The sequence below is a fragment of the Lycorma delicatula genome, chromosome 3 (genome assembly GCF_047948215.1).
Source record: "Lycorma delicatula isolate Av1 chromosome 3, ASM4794821v1, whole genome shotgun sequence".
NCBI classification, from domain to species: Eukaryota; Metazoa; Arthropoda; class Insecta; order Hemiptera; family Fulgoridae; genus Lycorma; species Lycorma delicatula.
This window is the reverse complement of record NC_134457.1, coordinates 13,194,882-13,215,149: the sequence shown is the minus strand read 5'-3', so window position 1 is coordinate 13,215,149 and position 20,268 is coordinate 13,194,882. Positions and strand designations below refer to the sequence as shown.

The 20,268-nt window shown below is 28.7% G+C and overlaps 1 protein-coding gene across 5 annotated transcripts in view; it reads right to left on the bottom strand.

Annotated features, from left to right (window-relative positions):
- Positions 1–20,268, bottom strand: part of Obsc (Obscurin) — a 613,188-nt gene that overhangs the window by 240,324 nt on the left and 352,596 nt on the right. For all 5 annotated transcript variants that reach the window (XM_075359431.1, XM_075359430.1, XM_075359429.1 and 2 more), the window contains 3 exons: positions 11,954–12,118; positions 4,135–4,272; positions 500–662 (listed from right to left, as the gene is read on the bottom strand). In XM_075359431.1, the coding sequence (XP_075215546.1) occupies positions 500–662; positions 4,135–4,272; positions 11,954–12,118 (466 nt within the window). The remainder of the gene's footprint in view (positions 1–499; positions 663–4,134; positions 4,273–11,953; positions 12,119–20,268) is intronic.

Sequence of the window (20,268 nt, the reverse complement as noted above, 5' to 3'; positions counted from 1 at the left end):
AAATTATTTTCTTATATTTACAAAAACGTTTATTAAAACTCTTATCTACTGATTAGTTTTGGGAATTGAAGTAACTTATGTTATTATTTTTAATCATTGTTGGTAAAAAAATTCAGTATATATTCATCAGTTATACACCCAAAGAAAGGGGTAAAATGTAGCTTTTTTTCAGTTTTATAGTCAGTACAGATAAGTAGATCCATACACATACACATTTTTTTTTGTACCTGATTAACACAGGTTTAGGGGGATATGTCTAACATTACAATATAATTTATATTTATTTTAAAAAATCCAGATTGATTCAAATGTTTGAAATGTGAAGAGACAGATTAATTTTAAATCTACTTCAGTTAAAGGTTCCAGCTATACAATCAACTGAAAACGGGCAATTACTTCTTTAAGTTAATTAAAGTAAAAATACATGTATAATATTATTCTTAAATATTATTATAGCAATAACAAAATACAATTATTAAATGTAATATTCAGTACTCACGTATATCAGAAGCGTATTCTCTTATTTCAGATAGCCAAGCGTTTTTGACACGATCTTTATGTGCTGATATAGTAAGAGGGTAACTACCAAACCCTGGCTGCTTATGATGTAATTCAAATATTCTATCACTATCTTTATGATCTTTTATTTCTACTTCTGGTATCTGAAACAAAAATAAAAAATCTTTTACTTGAAGTATACTAATGTCATGAAATCATTCAAAGACCACAATAAAAATAAAAAAGTTTTTTTTTCAATTCTTTTTGAAATTTTAAGTTCAAGAAAATAGTGACAAATTAAAAACAACTACAAATAACTTAATTTGGTGCCAATCTCAAACAATTCAAATTTAAAGTATTTTTAAAACTTTTAATTCATTTCTTCAAAATCGTTCTTAACACTTTTTCTTACAAAGATAATTTTTTTATTTATTTAAAATATAGATAAGCCTACAAAAAAATGCTACCAGTATAAAAAAAAACTTTCATAATAAATGTAAAGAAAATAAATTTGTATCCTGATAAAAATAAGAAACTAATATAGTTATGTGGTAAAAAGAGGCATGTACTGAGCATTAATTAATGCACTTTGGAATATAGGAATAAATATTATCTCTAAATTTTCCCATTACTTTTCTAGCAAAAATACTTTGAACATTAGAATGTCATCAAGATATGATCCATTTTGCTATAATGATCCTATACCAAACAATCACGATGACCAAAAAAAAAAAACAAGAATACTCTCAAATTATGTTAGATAATAAATCTCTTATTTAATATACAAGGTCTGTTGAGAAAATAACTGAACATTTTTAATTATGCGCCAGCGAAGATATTTAGTGATGTGCAGTTGGCAGCATTGTGTTCCGCATAACCTCCTCTGTAACCACATGTTCTTGGATTATTGATATCTCGTTTAGTTTTGTGTTATTTTTATTTGATTGCAATGTGTTTAAGTGTTAGTAGCGATTTTTGTAATGTGTGACTTTTTGATGACTGAACTTTTGTCTCAATGTCGTAGCCATAAACCCAGCTTTCATCTTCCGTTATGATCCTTTGCATAAATGTTTTATCATAATTGGCTTGTTCAAAGAGTTGCTGACAAATATCCACTCAATGTTCTTTCTGCTGTTCGGTCATCAAAAGAGGACAAACTTTGCTGCAACTTGATACATGTTCAATTTTTTAGTCAAAATGTCAGAGCATGATCCACTTGAGATGCTAACCTCTTCTGCAAATTCTCTGACAGTCAATCAGTGATTTGCATGCACCAGATCAAAGATTTTCTGAACGTGGGTGTCATCAATTGAAGTCAAAGGTCTTACTGGTTGAGGGTCATCTTCAACTGACAGATGACCATTTTTAAAATCATGAAAACCATTTGTAAGATTGCATACGACCCAGAGCATCAGCTTCATAATATTGTTTGAAAAGTTGAAACGTTTCTGTGAAAGTTTTTCCCAGTTTCACACAAAATTTAACATTATATTGTTGTTCCCAAAAATTGCAATTAACAGAAACACGTTGCACTCAAATAATAATAACACAAAAACTAAACAAGATATCAATAATCCAAGAACATGTTGTTACAGAGGAGGTTATGTGGAACACAATGTTGCCAACTGCATGTCACTAAATATCTCAGCAGGCGCGTAATTAAAAATGGGTTATTTTCTGAACTGACCTCATATCTTACAGTAAGTTATGTATTTTAAACTAACAGAACATTATTTGAACTTATTGTACGTAGTAAAAAATTAATCATTAAAATCTTATGAAAATCAGTTGGCATTGTGTTTAACACTTTTTTACAATTTCATTTACATCTCTTCAAGAAGTCAAAATATCACAATTTTAGTTTTAGTTTCATTTAAGGAGACAGAATCACAGAGCAAATTCCAAAGGAAAGGGAGGTCAAAGACAGAGTATTTTATAGGAACTAACAAGAACCAAACTGTGTTTACACTCGCTGTATTAATATAACATACAAACATCATTCTTACAATATAATTCTAGTTGCATCTCAAATCTTCTCTAAATACTTAAAAATTTTACACTAAAACTTTCTGTTAACAAAAATAATCAACCTGATTTAAAGGAAGGAAGTTTGCCATGTAAATCAGCAAATTTTTTTTTGGCCACAGAGTAATTGTAATTTCCATTGTACACAATGCGTCTGATCTGTTTCAAAGTCTAAGTTCACATCTACGATTCATCACCAATTATCCTACCTTGATTAGCTGGGAAGTTATTTTTTTCTTAAAACCCATGATTAGTATTTTACACTTGAACTCAGTACTCTTTCTGCTTGGTTAAGAAAAGAGGAACAAGTTTTGATAAAATGTCTCATTATTTAAAAAAATATTAATTTCCATTCCAATCACTTTATGCAAGTGAGTGAGATGCTATATATATCATTAAATTTTTTAACTATATTTTTAACCAAGTTTTCACTAAAATATTCCAGTTTTTTACTTTCCTAATATGTTCATTGCAATCTGTTCAAACAGTGAACAATAAGCAACCCTCCCACAGCACAATGAGGTGGGGATGATTTATATGACACGTAAACGAGGTATAGTCTTGTACAGGCTCAGGCCGACCATTCCTGAGATGTCAATGAACACGAACCAGCAAACTACACCGGCATCTATTGTCTATTCAAATCTGTATAAAAGCCACTAACTTTTACTAGAATTTAAACCTCAGAATCTTTGTCTTTGAAAACCAGCTGTTAAACAACTGATTTGATTTGCAATGAGTTAACCACTACACCAGTTTTAAGAACTCAATATATTCTAATGTAAAAGTTTTTGCAATATACTAAACATAAGTGGAAAAATTAATTTCTATAAATAACTGATAAATATTTACTGCTAGGATGCAATTTGCTATTCCTTTTTATATCATGTTCGATTCTAGTCCGAATTTAAAATAAAAATCTGTAAAATTACAAATATTGAGATGGGATGGTTTGTTTTCTTTCTTCTTGGAATGTCAATTATTTTGAGGTCATGTTCTATGAAATTCAACCTGAAATAATCCATCATTTTTAACAAAATCCTTCACTTTCTTTAAAACACTTCAAAGTGTATTTCTGCTGCAGGTTTTTGTTGAGTTTGAAAAAAATTTAATTTAAATAAATATTTACAAATTGTTTGCATCTGACAATAGAACTGTACAACATTAAATACAAAAGATCCAAATTCAGAACATGAACAATCAGAAAGATATTACTTTGTAAGCAATTTCATAATTAGTACATCTGGTAGCAACTAATGGTACTAGTACAGTACAATCAGAGGGAGAATGCAAAAGAGTATTTAAAAAGTATAAAAAAAGAAGAAATAAAAATTCAACCGATAAGAAAAATTAAGCAAATATAATTCAAGGCAGTTTACCCAGACTGTTTTTAAATATTTGGGAGTCCAATAAAATAATGCAAGGCAAATTAATGACAAATATTTATTTGTACAGTTTTAGCACTGTATCTGTTTTTATTTCATTAGAAATACATTAATTATAACTAATTAATTTTTTTTTAATTGACATTTCTGATTACTTAAAAAACACCTTACATAACATCGCAATTTTGAAATTTAAAATTTTTTTTTTAATACAGAATCAACTTACCCTAATAATATCTTTTAATAAAAAAACAAATCGATCTTCTGATATTCTTCTAACTTTACAAACAAGAATTCTAGCTTTAAACAGAAATAAATATCTATCTTTTGATTTTCCTTCACAATCAGTCACACTGAACCAATCCTGTAAATAAAGAGAGAGAAAAAATTAATTAATTGAAGAAAGAAACAAAAAATTCAATACATTTTTAATAACTGTAATAAGAACTAAATAATTTAACTGTGATTTACAACAGTGATCTCCAAACCTTTCTGTTTACATAACCCTAAAACAAAAAAAATTATAAATTGTACCCCACATAATGTGTGTGTATGTGTGTGCATGTGTATATGTGCACATGCGCATTTGTGTGGTCAAAAATTAAATTATTTATATTTCTTCTTGGGCATACTCTCAAGTATCATTTTGTGCACCCCCCTGAGGTACACATACCCAACTTCATCTACTCACTGATCTAGAATCATTGAACCATTAAATCAAATACATTTTAAATATATATATAAAATACTACAAAAAAACTGCCTCAATTCTATTATAAACATATACAAACTTATTTTATGTGTACCTTTTGTGGTTAATGTAATAGTGACATTTAAGAAGAATATTATGAATCAAAAAAGATTAAGTCAAATAATATTAAATAACTTAGAAATATAAAATTCACTATTAAATTAGAGACCAATAATGTTTTTAATAATCCAGACAACAAAAAAGACTACTAAAATTATTAGAAAACATTTTCAAAAAACTATGCCACATAACAGTCATGAATGTAAACAGTTTCTCAGTAAGATTATTACAGAGAAAATAATTAAAAAAAAAAAAAAAAACAGATAGATATATGATAATGCTGCTTAAAAATATAATGGTAATTGTGTGTAATATTATAATTAGTAATAAAATAGATTCACTGAGTAAAATAATGTGAAAGACAAAACTTTAACGTACTGCAAATACATATAAAATAATAGTTATTATAATGATAATAATGGAATTTATATGTGCTACAATATAAAAATTACATATTCAATACACAATAAAATTATTATATCAATCCAATAAACCCAAGTACAGAATTAATAAAATAAAATAGGATGACATCTATCTTATTTCATAATCCAAGAAAGAGCGCTTTCGCGAGTCCCCCACATCATCAGTTGCTCTATATAATTTTTCAAATCATTTGTTGCAAATTACACATTAAAATTAAAAACCCTATACTATACGAGACTTAGAATTGTTAAAAGATCTTTTTCAATTAAATCAAAACAGAAATAAAACTAAAATTTCGTTTAAATTCAAAAATTTTTAATTATAAATTAAAATTTTCATATATATAAAAAATACTAGCAGATCCAGCAATGCTTCGCTATTGCTATATATATATATATATATATATATATATATATAGAGAGAGAGAGAGAGAGAGAGAGAGAGAGAGAGAGTTTAAATGAACACAATTGAAAATTTGATAAAAAAATTAACTTAACAAATTTTACCTTTCACTTATTCTATTTCCCCTTTACCCTTTCCAACTTCTCCCTTTCACCCTTTTCCCCCTTTCCAATTTCTCCTTCACCCTTTTCCCTCACCCCTCTCCCAGTTTCCTTTTTTCCCTTTTCCCTGTTTTCCATTTTCCCTTTTGCCTACACGTAAATCGGTCCATTAGTTTTTTGGTCTTTAGCAAACACACATATGAATATGCCTTTTATATATATAGAATAAAAAAGTCTGTTTCTATATTTGTTTGTTTTTTTCGTAAATATCTTGACACCGGCCCCACCTACCAGGTATAGTTTTTGCAAAAATATTTCTTTTCACGTAACTAATATTCATATTTTGAATATGAACCAAATCGGTCCATAAATATAATTTTTCTAAATATCTCAACCCCAGTGCCATCTAGCAGGTTCATTTTTTGCAGAGATAATTCTTTCCATGTAAGTAACATGTATTCTGAATATGAGGCAAATCGGACCATAAATACAATTTTTCAAAATATCTCAACGCCAGCGCCACCTAGCAGGTCCAAACTAATTCAGAAACCTTCCCTGGTAAGCGTCCAACCATTTCCCAAAGTTTCATCGCTATCGAATGAACAGTTTAGGAAGGCATAAGAGACATACAGACAGACAAACATTCATTTATATATATATATATATATATATATATATATATATATATATATATATATATATATAGATAAAGTCATTAATAAAATTAAATTAGAAGTCCATGTTACAATGTTAAATGTTAAAAGTGACAAGTTACATAACTTTTTTGGCTTGATAGTCTACATAGATTTCTATTATTTTTATTATTGATTTTAATTTTGACTTATAATTTAATTTTATTAATGGTATGCAATTTTTTTAATTTTAATTTACAATTTAAAAAATTTTAATTTTATTTCTGTTTTGATTTAATTGAAAAAGATCTTTTAACAATTTTAAATCTCATGCATAGTATATGGTTTTTAATTTGAATGTGTAATTTGCAACAAATGATTAGAAAAATTATATACATTAACTGATTATGTGAGTTACTCGTGAAAGTTCTCTTGCTTGGATTATGGAATAAGGTAGGTGTCATCCTATTTTATTTTATTAATTTTGTACTTGGGTTGATTGGATAATCTGTATAGTGCCGACAAGTATGATTCCTGAAAGGATCAATTTTAGAAAAATGAAATTATTATATTTATAAATAATAATAATGATACCTTTAAGAACAAAGTATTAATAAAAAGCAGAATGTATATACAAACTAGATTGTGAAAACTAGTTTCATATAATATTTACAATATATTTCAAAGAAACAGGGCTATTTGTTGTTTGTTTAAATGAGAAATTAAAAAAATGTATAAATGCATTAAACAAAAATAATATTAATCTTCAGGCATGACATCTTTTCAAATGCTACAAAAAAATAAAAAAATAGTATTAATACATATCATTTTTCTAAATATGCTGTAAATAATAAATACAAATTTAATTTGAATAAACTTTAACATTTTTTTATGAAACAAAATATTTAATTAATTTTAAAATATACATATTTTCTACTAACTTCATCATAATTTTTATATTGAGTACAATTATTTACCTTTCTTAGCTCTGTTATAACTAAATTCCATGTTGATGTGTTACTGATATATTCTGAAATGTAGATAATTGTACACAATATAAAAATAACAAATTTAATTCTGTAAATTTGGAAAAGTACTATATGCATTTTAACAGTAAAAATTAATTAATCTATAATGATATAAAACGTTAAGTAATAATGAATGAATGTTTTTATATAATAATCAGTTCGTATCTTTATAAGAGAATGACATTATATTTACTAAATCACGTTTCATTGTTTTTAAATGTGGGGAACTATATCAAACTTTTATAAAACAACTAACCATCTAAGCCGTGTCAAATACAAAATTTTCAATAAATTCATTACTTTTATTATTAAATTAACTGGTTTTTACTTATTTTACGGTAAAAAAGAATTTGTTTCTTTATTAGATACTGATTAAAACATTATTTAGCAAAATTAATTTGAAAATTACATAACTGTATAAAGATAATATGTTTCATTCAATACAGAATTTTATTTTTATAGGAATACTGATCAGATTAAGATTGTAACATCATTTTATTTTTTATATATTCTTTTTTTGTTTTTAATAATATATTTTCACTAAAACAGGCATTAAATGTACTGTGTTTACATAACTATGATTTAGTTATACATACATAAGGGGTTATTCAAAAAGAAGGGGCAGATTTTAAATATCTATTTCTACTGAACGACAATAGAGAGACACATATGATACATCACTGAATAGAGAAAAGTTCAAAGTTTTAAGTATTACTTCCATTCAATGCCTACAGCAGTGCTGTGGTTTGTTTATAAGAAAATGGCACACCACAAGAAAAGTCGTTCTGTGTGCTGCAGTATGCAAAGAGTGAATCCATTGATTCAGTGCAGCATGCATTTCAACAAAGTAAGCCTCAACAAAGACCTGCCTCATTATAAGCAGATTTACATCGGTATAAGAAATTTGTTGAAGATGGTCGCATATGCAAAGGGAAAATCACTGGTCATCCTCGCATGTCAGATGAAAATTTTGAGCGTATACGAACTGCTTTCGAAAATAGCCCTAGGAAACCACAAGCACAAGAAGCACAGAACTTGGAATTCTGCAACCAACAGTATAGCATGTGTTTAAAAAAGTCTGCATCTGAAGCCATATAAGTTGCAGTCCCTTCAGGCATTGCAGGATGATGATACAATTCCAGGACAATGGATCGGAAGAGGCAGGTAACACGATATTGTTCATCTGAAGTGGTCTCCAAGGTACCAGATCTTACTATTGTGATTTTTATCTGTGGGGATATATCAATACTCAGGGACTAATTAATTCATGGGTGGCAAGAAATGGACTACCAATTCAATATTTGTCACATAACAAATGGTGCTTATGTTGAATGCATAAAATAAAACTTTGAACTTTCAATTCAGTGATGTATCATATGTGTGTCTAAGTACTGTGTCATTCATTGTTTTGGTTTGCTTGGCATTTCTCCCGCCACCATCCCATTCGATCGCTCTAAAGCATAAGACCGAATGTCTGTGCCGCAAACGGCTACTGAGTCTCGAAATAGTTTAGTGAAATAACTAGCTCCTACAGCAAACCTAAAAGTGTAAGCAGAATAAGCGTGGTACCATACACCACTCATTTGCATGTTCCACCGTCCACTTGTCATATATCACTAAAATGGGTAGGCGCACCTTGTTAACTACTAAAACATAATGACTATCAATAATTATATTTATCTCATCAAAGTCAGCAATTTGCTGCCACGCCTAGGCCGCTGAATGCCATCAAGAGCCTGTCCACCATAACAGCACTTGGAGCCTTAATCTGGCTGGTAGCCAGCTATATATCTCTTTGTTAGCTTCCTGCAACAGCGCGGTAGCAGTCTTTTCCCTTAAGTAAACTACTGATGTCAGTTGAACAAAGCAACTACATTAAGAAACTCCCACACGGTCTGACAGTGTGGCTCTCACCACATTGACTCGCTGGTTATGAGTGGACAATTTTCCCCTTGACCTCTAAGTTCCAGAGTAGCCTGAGTTCTGGCCCCCCCAAGAGCTGGACAGTTGAACATCATGTGTTTGTTCGTGACTGGACCTCCCCGCAGAAGCACAGCTCATCAGCTGCCAGGTGAAACCGAAACAAATATTGGTTTAAATTTACATGGTTGGAGAGCACTCGAGTTCCTGTTGCCTTTAAAAACAATGGAGAAGCATGTCATCCCCCCCATATCCTGCATAAATTTATACAAGGGCCTTCCCTTAGTCATGGCATGCCATTCTTGCTGCCATGCTTCCATCACGAGGCTGTAAAGTCTCCTCTGCAGGCGGGAGATGGGCAACTGTTCAAAATTTAGAAATGGTGCACTGAGATCACCGTTCTGTTCTGGCACAGGCCCGACTTGAAACCACATCCCAAATACTTTGGCCTCCCTGCTTCTTTGCAATTTCCACATGGTTGTCCTAACTTTCACCACAATCGATTGGGAGAGCCTTTCCCAATACAGAGGCAGCCTCATAGGAGGTTGTTTTAACATAAGTGCATACAATTAAGGCTCTGCGCTGGGAACTTCTTAATTTTTGAATAAGTGCTCAATTTCTTTCCAACCTATGCGCCCAAACGGATGCCGCGTAAGAGGTCATACTTTTTGAAGACACCTCGGTACACCATGTACAAATGACGGCCCAACAACCGTAATCTTTTCGAGCAATTCTCCTAAGCTTGTGCATCACAGAGACAGTGTATGCCGTTACTATCCTAATGTGGTTGCTAAACAGCAATTTCTCATCAAACAAACACCTTTCTTTTTCCTGTTTAGCCTCTGGTAATTACCTTTCAGATAATACTTCAGAGGATGAATGAGTATGATATGTATGAGTGTAAATAAAGTGTAGTCTTGTACAGTCTCAGTTTGACCATTCCTGAGATGTGTGGTTAATTGAAACCCAACCACCACAGAACACTGGTATTCACGATCTAGTATTCAAATCCGTGTAAAAATAACTGAGTTTACTAGGACTCGAACACTGAAACTCTTGACTTCCAAATCAGCTATTTGGGAAGACACGTTCAACACTAGACCAACCGGTGGGTTCAAACAAAACACCTAGGTACTTATGAACTTGAACTCTGCTGATTACACAGTCTTTACATTTAATACCGAGGTTACATCTATATGATAATTTGTCTGCACCTTTACTACTCGGTAAGTTATTGTCATTCATTAGAAATAAATATTTGAAACCTTCTTTTTGAATAACTCTGTATAATCTTCATGATGGTGTGAATTGAAGAGTGTTCAGAACACTCTATTATTTAATGAATTGTTGTTTTAAACAACATCATCATTATTATTATTATATTAATTGTACCAAACAATAAGTCCTATTTTCAATAAAATATCAGAATACTATTACATCAGAAGTTCATTCTATCAGTACTGCATACATCTCCATTGCTTATAAGATAGTGACTTCAAACTAAATTAATTTTTTGCAAGTATATTAAGAAAAATCCTTTGAATAGCAGAAATGATTGATAAAATATGGTGTGATAACATTTCACAGAAATATTTCAAATAAATTTGTCTGATGTTTAGTATTTACAGAAATACCAACAACATATAATAAATCATTCAATGCTGGTTTAACTTCAGAAATCTAAGCAAACTGAGTTTATAAACATTATCTTGAGTTATGGCATATTCTTATTTTATATCCTTAAATTTTTCTGGATAATAATTTTAAGTACTGTAGATATACATCATACTGTAAAGATAAAGTCTAACATCTTTCTCAGGAAAAATTATTTTTAACATTATTTTATTTTATAAATTAACAAAAAGTAATATACATTCTAATATGTTGCACTAATAGATTGAAATACTAATCTACTTTGAAATAATACTTTTTAATTTATTTTACTTTCTAGCACATTTATTTTAATATTAAAAATGTCAAAGTTATTATGATCGATTACATAAATAGTTTGGAGAAGTATGAGCCTTCATTTGCTACAATCATTAATTTTATAAATAAGTCCAATAATAAAATTCTACAGTCCCTAAATATATTGAATTAATGGAGAGAAAATAGTTTATGAAAACTGTAACCAAAACTAATATTTCTCTAAAAAAAGAAACTATATACCCATTATATTTATTTATAATAAGTACAGTTAAATTAAATTTTATTCTGCCTTGTCAAAAGTTATTAAAGAAGAACATATTTTACCATTATTGAAATCTGAATTAATTTTTTTATAAAACTGAAGAATGAGTTGAAAACATTAGCTCATTAATATGAGTATATTACAAATGTATACATCTTGGAACTATTAATATCTTCTCCTCTTTCAGTAAACACATTATACTAATAATACTACAACATTAGTTTACATCAGTATTTGATACTGTACAATAAGTAGTAATCATTTTTACTAAAAATAATAAAATGTTTACAGCCGTCTTTAAATTACTTTTTAATTCTCAAGTTGCCCTTGAAGAAAGTGAGACTTAAAAAAACAATAAGATAAATAAATAGAAACAAAAGATAAACGTAATACTGATTTAAGAAATATAAATTAATTTTTAATTCTATTCAGTGGATAGAATTACTATTTTACTAAAGTAAAATTAACTTGGTGTATTATTATTATTATGTATTATTATTTTACATTAACTGTTATAAAAATAAATTGTTTACTCACGTGTCTTAAAAGTCGTCCTAGTTTATGTATGTTACCATGAAAGCCTTCGATATTACTAATGAATTTATTATCGTTTGCTCTGTGAGGGACAGCTAGCATCAACTCAAGAGCTTTTCCTAAGTCAGTCGTATCTTCACCAAGAATAGTCGAATATTTTACTAACTCCTGTAACAAATTTACAAAAAGATTTTATACTGGGGCAACATAATAAAGTAATAACAGATCATCATATTAAAATAAAAAGCAAGTAATAGATTTAAAATACAAAGCACCGGCACCTTTCTTTCTGCTAGAAAAAAACAGTGGTGGAAGGATGTGGTATATAGTCCAATTTTCACACCTTTATAAAAATGTCTAGGATGGCTTTTGCAAGAACATAGTCTAGTATAATTTCATGGGTGAGAAGTAAGTCAACACAATAACACAAATAAATTTCTAATTTTATTATTTGTAAATTATGTTTATTGCTGCAATTCACTTGTCATCACAAATCATTAATCATTTTTAGAAAAATGTGTTTTAACTTTCAGTATGACTAATGGGGTATTTATATTGAATTTATTTAAAAAAAAAAATATATATATACATAAACATGTATATATATATATATATATATATATATATATATATATATATACATAAACATGTATATATATATACATATATATGTGTTTATGTATAAATTTTATATACTGGATAAATTTTAAAGTCAAAATTTATCCAGTTTGCTTCAATATAAGAGAAAACAATTCTTTTTTTTTTTTGTAACTGATAAGTTTAAATGTATTTATTAAACCTATAAAAAAAGGATATTAAATCCAAATGGATAAGGAATTTCTAATAATACAATTTCCAAAAAAAGAGTACTTAATTTTCATGGTATAATTTTTTTTTAATCATAATTTCTTACACTGAATAAATGCCAATAATATCAAAAACCTATTACTGACTTTGGATGATTACGAAAAGTATGTATTAAACAAATAATAAATTTTACACAAATGAAAAAATCTTATTCCTTAATCGCTTATCCCATGGCAGACTTAACATCTTCCAATGAAAAAATCTGGTTTTCAGGGTTTTCAGAACAGCGTCTTGCTAAAAAATATTGTTTTCAAATCTTTAAAAACTGGAAACAACTGCAAGCAATTAGTTAAAAATTTAGATACAGAAGAACAATGGATGCATTAATTACAAAATAAAACGTGAAGAGAAGAAGGTGAAAGGATAAAACAAAGATTTGATATATACATGCATGTATTTGGTTTAATATTAAATTATTAAATATACCAAAAAGGCTTTGTTAGTCAACCAAAAATTGTTTTTTTTTTTTTTTGTTATTAAAAATTAACTTTACAAGACCCAAAATTAAGCTCCAAATCTAGCTAAACCTGTAGTAAATTCTTAACTAATTATTAACTTCCTGTTGAATGAAAGTAGTACTAATAATCTGGTAGCTTCAGTTCTTTAAAGTAGCTATATAACACCATTTCCCTGCAGCTGAACATTTAGGAACTTGTTGTACAGCCGCTTGATTGAGGACTTGTTTGGTGCATACACACCATACTTTTCTGTGACGGCATTTACAATTTTCTGTGAAGGTACTACAATTTGTGATTAGGTACATGAAAAACTACTCACAGTTTGGTCCACAATATTAAGTATGATTTCTTTTTCTACAAAGCTACCTACCCCTTAACAGTATCCATAAAAATACAGAATGTTCAAAAAGTGATGCAACCTTATGGGAAAATGAGTAAGTTAGAGTAGTTGTTGAAATTGAATAATATTATTATATTACTCGCATTATATGATTCGCATAATTGAATATGACATTGTATGCTCTTAAAAACATGTTGTAACATTTGTTGAGGAATTGCGACACATCGTTCAATTTCACTATGCAATTCAGGAACGCTGTGAGAATGAGTTCTGTGAGCAGCATCTTTTAAATATCCCCACAAGAAAAAGTCAGAAGGGTATAAATCAGGAGGCTGAAGAGGAGGCTACAACCTCGCCGAAATCACGTGTCCATGAAAACACTGATCCAAGAGTCATACTGTTGTTGGCTATATGAGCCGAAGGATTGTCCTGCTGAAACTACGTGTACTCTAGCCAGTCTGCAGGTGTAGTATTTATAAATCATTGCTACATCTGTATGAAATGCTCACTATTCACTGTACCATGAAATATGTCATAAAAATTTGCCTATGTGAGAATGCACAACAAACACCCACTTTTTGTCTGTGCAGAGGAGGTTCGTCCAGCTGATGTGGATTTTCCATAAATCAGTTGCATGAATTCTGTGCATTCATGTATACATCAAGGTGGAACCATGCCTCCCTCATCAGACATAAACCAACTGTTGAGTTCTTCCCCATCTGGTGTTACAGATGACAAGAACCACTGACAGAAAGCTACATGTTTTGCAATATCTGCAGGTAACAACTCATTAACACAAATTCAGTATGAATGCATCTTTAACACTTGTACAATGCCGTATGGGCACTACCATTGTAGACCAGACTGGCTAGATAGGCATTATACAGATTTCTCAGGACTATCAGAATATGCAGCTTGCCCGTCGACCAATTTTTCTGGTGTTAGCTTTTTCGGTTGATCACTTTTGGCTACATCTGCCATATTCCCTGTCTCTTGGAACTTGTACAGCCACTTGATTGAGGACTTGTTTGATGCATTCTTACCATACTTTTCTGTGCAGGCATTCTTGGTCTGGGCACAACTAGACATCTATCGTATTGGGAGACAATGAATATTCTCTGCTGCATTATGTAGACCATTGTTCAATTAAATCAGCAAAAAAAGAAGAAAACATTCTTCCATACGGTTGCATCACTTTTTGAACACTCTGTATTAATACCTACATAAAATTTCCAAATCTAATACAAAATTTATTGACTTAATACTGATTAAAAACTAAAAATACATGTTTTATACCGATAAAAAATTATTTAACAATCCTTTACAGCTCTCAATCTTCTATTGACTGACTAATCTTCACCCTTGCTTAATTAGAATTTCAATATGGCTTGGCAATTGGAATACCAAATAAAACTTTAAAATCAGGAAATCTATCCTTTCTCTCCATACATGAACATATCCAATGACAACCATTTTTTAATTAATAATACTCCTATTCATAATGTAACTTAATAAAACTTAATTTTTACACACGCGTGCGCACGCACATACATACACACACACAATTTAAACAATAAACAGTGTCTGCTAGAATATACCTCCTTCATGGTAAATACCCATTTTTACCACTTTCCTAAAATCTTACAATATCAAATATTTCTTAAAATAATTCAAGATTTTTAGAATAGTTACAATTCACAATGATATTTTAACAACCAATATATACGAGTATGTACATGACACACTGATTTTGCACTTAGTGATTTCCAACTAATGGATTCTTTGGATACTGGTATACTTTAGTGGTTTATTATTTTTTTCCTGTTTAGCCTTTGGGAATCACCATCAAGTATTACTTCAGAAGATGATATGTATAAGTGTGAGTGAAGTAATTAAGTCGTACAGTTTCAGGTCGACCATTTCTGAGATGTGTGGTTAATTGAACCCCAACCACCAAAGAACACCGGTATCCACGATCTAGTATTCAAATCCGTATACAAGTTACTACGTATACAAGTTACTACCTTTACTAGGATTTGAATGTTGGAACTCTTGACTTCAAAATCAGCAGATTTGTGAAGACACATTCACCACTAGACCAAACCACCAGTGGGTTGAAAAAATTCTTTGATGGTTTAGTTTCAATTAACTATGCATCTCAAGAATAGTTGACCTGAAACTGTACAAGACTACACTTCATTAATACATATCATCCTCTGAAGTAATACATTACCTTGGTTGTAGAGACTAAACAAAAAAAAGTACTAGATTCTATTAACCCGATCAAATCAATGCTATATTTGATTATTGTTGCAAAACAAACTCATAGGGAAATTAAATTCAGAGAACCTACCAGATAAACCTACAAGGAAGTTAAATTAAAAAGAAATGGAGACATCTTTTGAGACAAGCAATAGATATTGAACACACAATTTAACTTAAACTGTAGTAATTAATATATTTCAAGCTGAACAATAATTCATTATAATCTCAGTTTATACACTTAGATATAATTCAACAGATGTACATAGTTAAATACTTATAATCATTTTTTATTTTTATGAAACCAAATATGAAATGTTAAACAAGAACAAGATGGTAGTTTTTCAAAATGAATAATGGATAATGATTATTTTTATTAAATTAGATATAAACGAATTGAAATTTAATGTTGTATATTAATTTTTTACAATAATTTTTATATTATAATTTGACAGAAGTAATTTATGAATCTGATACCAGCAGGAAAAGTAGATTTGAAAAGTGATCTATATTAAAGTTACTTCATTTTCTTCATAATGATAATAATATCATTTTCTAATATTTTTATTATTTTAAATAACAATTGTTGAAATTCAATAATATACATAACCAAGTGGTAATGTTTTATATTTGTAATCTTACACGTGATTTCTGAAATCTCAGGTTGGTGGTTGATCTTGGTAATCCTCTTCTAGGTAATATTTTAATTGTTATACAAAATAAAAAATTTAATTTAATTTTCTTAAGGAATAACACAAAGAAAAGAGATGGAGAAATTGATAAAGTTAATCTGGTGATTGGCTCCATTCCAATATCTCATATTTTTTTAAAAGATCAATAAATTTTTTATTGGGAATTCTTATTAGTTGATTGAATTTGTTTATTGGCTTTGTTACCTAACCACTACAGCAATTAGCCAGTACCTTTTCTCTGATGAAAATTTATGTCAAGGTCTAAATATTTTATTTCTCTTCTTGATTTCATTTTTATGATGCAATGTACATACATAAAGATGCCTAAGATAAATTAATTTTTCCACAGCATGAATTAAAATAATACTTTAATGTAATTTAATTTAATTACAATAAAATTATCATATTGCTATTATCTTTACATATACGTTAATTTTTTTAATTTTATTAATTAATTTGAGATTTAGTACCTTTTAAGGATGATAAACTAAATTTAACTGAACTCCCATCGGTTGAATATTTGTTCCCTGCCTGATTTTCATTAATCTCTTTTCACCCATGTAGTTACAATGGGAATTGTGCTTAATGAGCATGGTGGCTTATCCAGGGACTCTTACCCAGAAATTGCACAAAGTACTAGCTAAAAGTTTAGTCCTATTAAAAAAGGTGATGTGCTCCTACTGGAAGAAGCTGAGCCCCCATTCTTCTAATCAAAATCTAAATTCTAGCAAAACTTAATTCGGCATGTACTCTTGAAAACATGAAGTACCAATCAAGCATGGGAAATTTACTTTGTTAGCTCAATAAATGATATTTTTTTCATTCTACTACACACACAGGTAAATAAATAAAATTTTAATAAATTAGTAAAAAAAAAATAAGTAAATAGAAAAGGAAATAAATAAACAAATTTTTCCTATAAAATATAAGATTGTACTATTAATAAAATGGAGACTACACAAATATTAAGTTGGCACGCATTCAACATTTCATTGACCCAAAACTATTCTCAGATTTAGTTCTAACATTCTCAGCCGCTTTGTAAATGCCGCTAATGTTCTTTATTATTGAGACAGCAGCCGATTTACAAAAGAACAGTAAAATCTAAAGAATTTTAATCCTGACAATAAATTAATACAAAAGCTATTAATCAGGCTGTCATCAATGCTTATTGGCAAATTAAAAAACATGTTCTTTGTTACATAGGGTACTTCGTTTTTCTGCTTACATATTGTCTAAACATATCGCTAATCAACAATGAGATTTAACATGTTTTGTAATCTGATTCATCTAAAACCTAAAATTCTTTAATAAAATTTCAAAATATCTAAATTTTTTAAAAATTATTCTAAAAAGTAAATGGTTTGATTTAATTGGAAAATTTTCTTTTATATAGCAAGAAAATAACAACGAATGAATAAAAAAATTGGAAAATCTGAAAAAATATAAAAAAATCAAAATCTAAGATAATATAATGTATCAATAAAAATTTTTATTATATCCTTTAACTGATAAGATATTCACTAAAGGAGAATTATTGAAAAATAACAGAATTAATAAAGACTTTCTTGAGATATGATACTATATGAAAAAAAATTAACACCAGAATTTTTTGGCTTTTATTTGTGTCTGCCTTCTAGAAAAGATAAACGGGAAAAAAATTTGTTTTATTCTACACCTTAGAGTGTAACGGCTATTCTGTTTTTAAACAGATTAATTGTTGTTATAGATTAAAAAAAGCTCTTTCAATTTAAATCTTTGCTTTTATAAACAGTTGGTTTGACGAGGTGAAATCTATACTAGTTTCCTAGTATATTAGGAAACTTTATATTATATTATTAAGTTTTAAAACTGTACTTTAAGAGGTTTTTTTTTTAATAACTTTATTTGCTGAAGAATACAAACACACACACTCACAGAGTTGGAAAAACTAGGGTAACAAAAATAATGCATTGGTGTCTACACTATCTTACTTTACTTAATACTGAAATTTTGATGTTACTATACTTTTTGATGCCAAGTAAAGGGTAAAGTGTTGGTAATTTTTAATTTGGCACTGACTTCTAAAGTCAAAATTAAGGAAACCTTTTTTTAATTTATGATTTATTAATTTAATTAATTTATTTATTTATTCCCTATGCCTCTTTTCAACCTTCAACATTTTGTATAAAAATAAGTTATAATCTAAACATTTGTTACATAATTTAAATCAAAGTAGTACACACAAATAAATACATGTATGTGCAGCTAAGTATTATTCGGCACCACCCCTACACTTTACGATAATCTTATTCTGTGTGTAAATCATAAAATTAGTAATTTAAAAAGTTTATTTCATCACTTAAATTATTCATAACACTACAAGCAGCATCTCATATACAATAAATAAGAAAATCACAAATTAATACATATAATGATAAATAGTACAAAGTGAAATAATTAACTACAAATTAATCTTGTTTCTTAAATATCTGCATCAAAATTTATTTCAAATTGCAAAAAAGTTATAAGTTCATTATCAGTATATTCAAAAACACTTATATTATCATTTCCTTGCCAAAATCACTGCCATAAACTTTTTACTGTTAAAAATTCAACTTTACTAATAACAATTAAAATCAATTCTTTTGGCAATGATGGCTGAATCAATCATCCAAAAAAACTTTCCCTTTAGAACTTAAAGTTCTAACGTGAAAAAAAAGTTTATATATCTGAGTCACAACTCAATAATAATTATCACCGATTCAAAAGCAAAAGTGTCAGTTTATATTAACTGTTCAGATTGAAGTGACGAGTGATCAAAGTAGAAAGATATTCTATTCTTCCTAAACCAGGCAGTCAGCCAGTTTTTAAGGAATAATGAAACCAGTGAGAAAAGCCAAATCCCTTTATTGAGGAAAGGAAGAATCAGTCAAAAATGTATTTGATGGAAGAACTGCTATCTAATGAAACAATTTATATAATTTATTTTATCAAAGTTTTTATTTACCCATACTATTAAAAAATATAAATTATTGTTTTATTTAAAAATAAAGAATGATTATGTAATAGTAAAAAAAGAAGATTTATTACTAAAATTTCATTGAAGTTAATCTACAGTAACATGTAACAGATTACATGATATAACCATTAATTTTTTTAAAACAATTTAAGTGCTGTTTTCCTTAAATTCTGTATTTCAAACAAATAAATTCCATTATTTAAGTGCTGTTTTCCTTAAATTCTGTATTTCAAACAAATAAATTCCATTACAATGTCATATGTATGTATATATATATATATATATATATATACACACACACACATAGTTATACAACATTTTTAGGTTATTCTGTTTCTGACAGAGATATTTGTCAAGTATCAACATGGTAGACCAAAAATATATTCATCTCTATAAAAATAACTGTATCAAATAAATTATTTTAAATGGAAATACACACAAAATAAAAAAATTCTATAAATATCCACTTCTCAACAACCTCAAGATGAAGTAGCATATAGTGTTACTTTGTTCTGATGATCTACATAAACCAACCACTTGAATTCACTAGGCAGCATTCAATCACTTCACCTTAATGTATATTAGTTTCCTTATTATTAAGTTTTAAAATTCTACTTTAAAAGATTTTTTTTTATAACTTTATTTGCTGAAGAATACAAACACACACACTCACAGAGTTGGAAAAAATAGGGTAACAA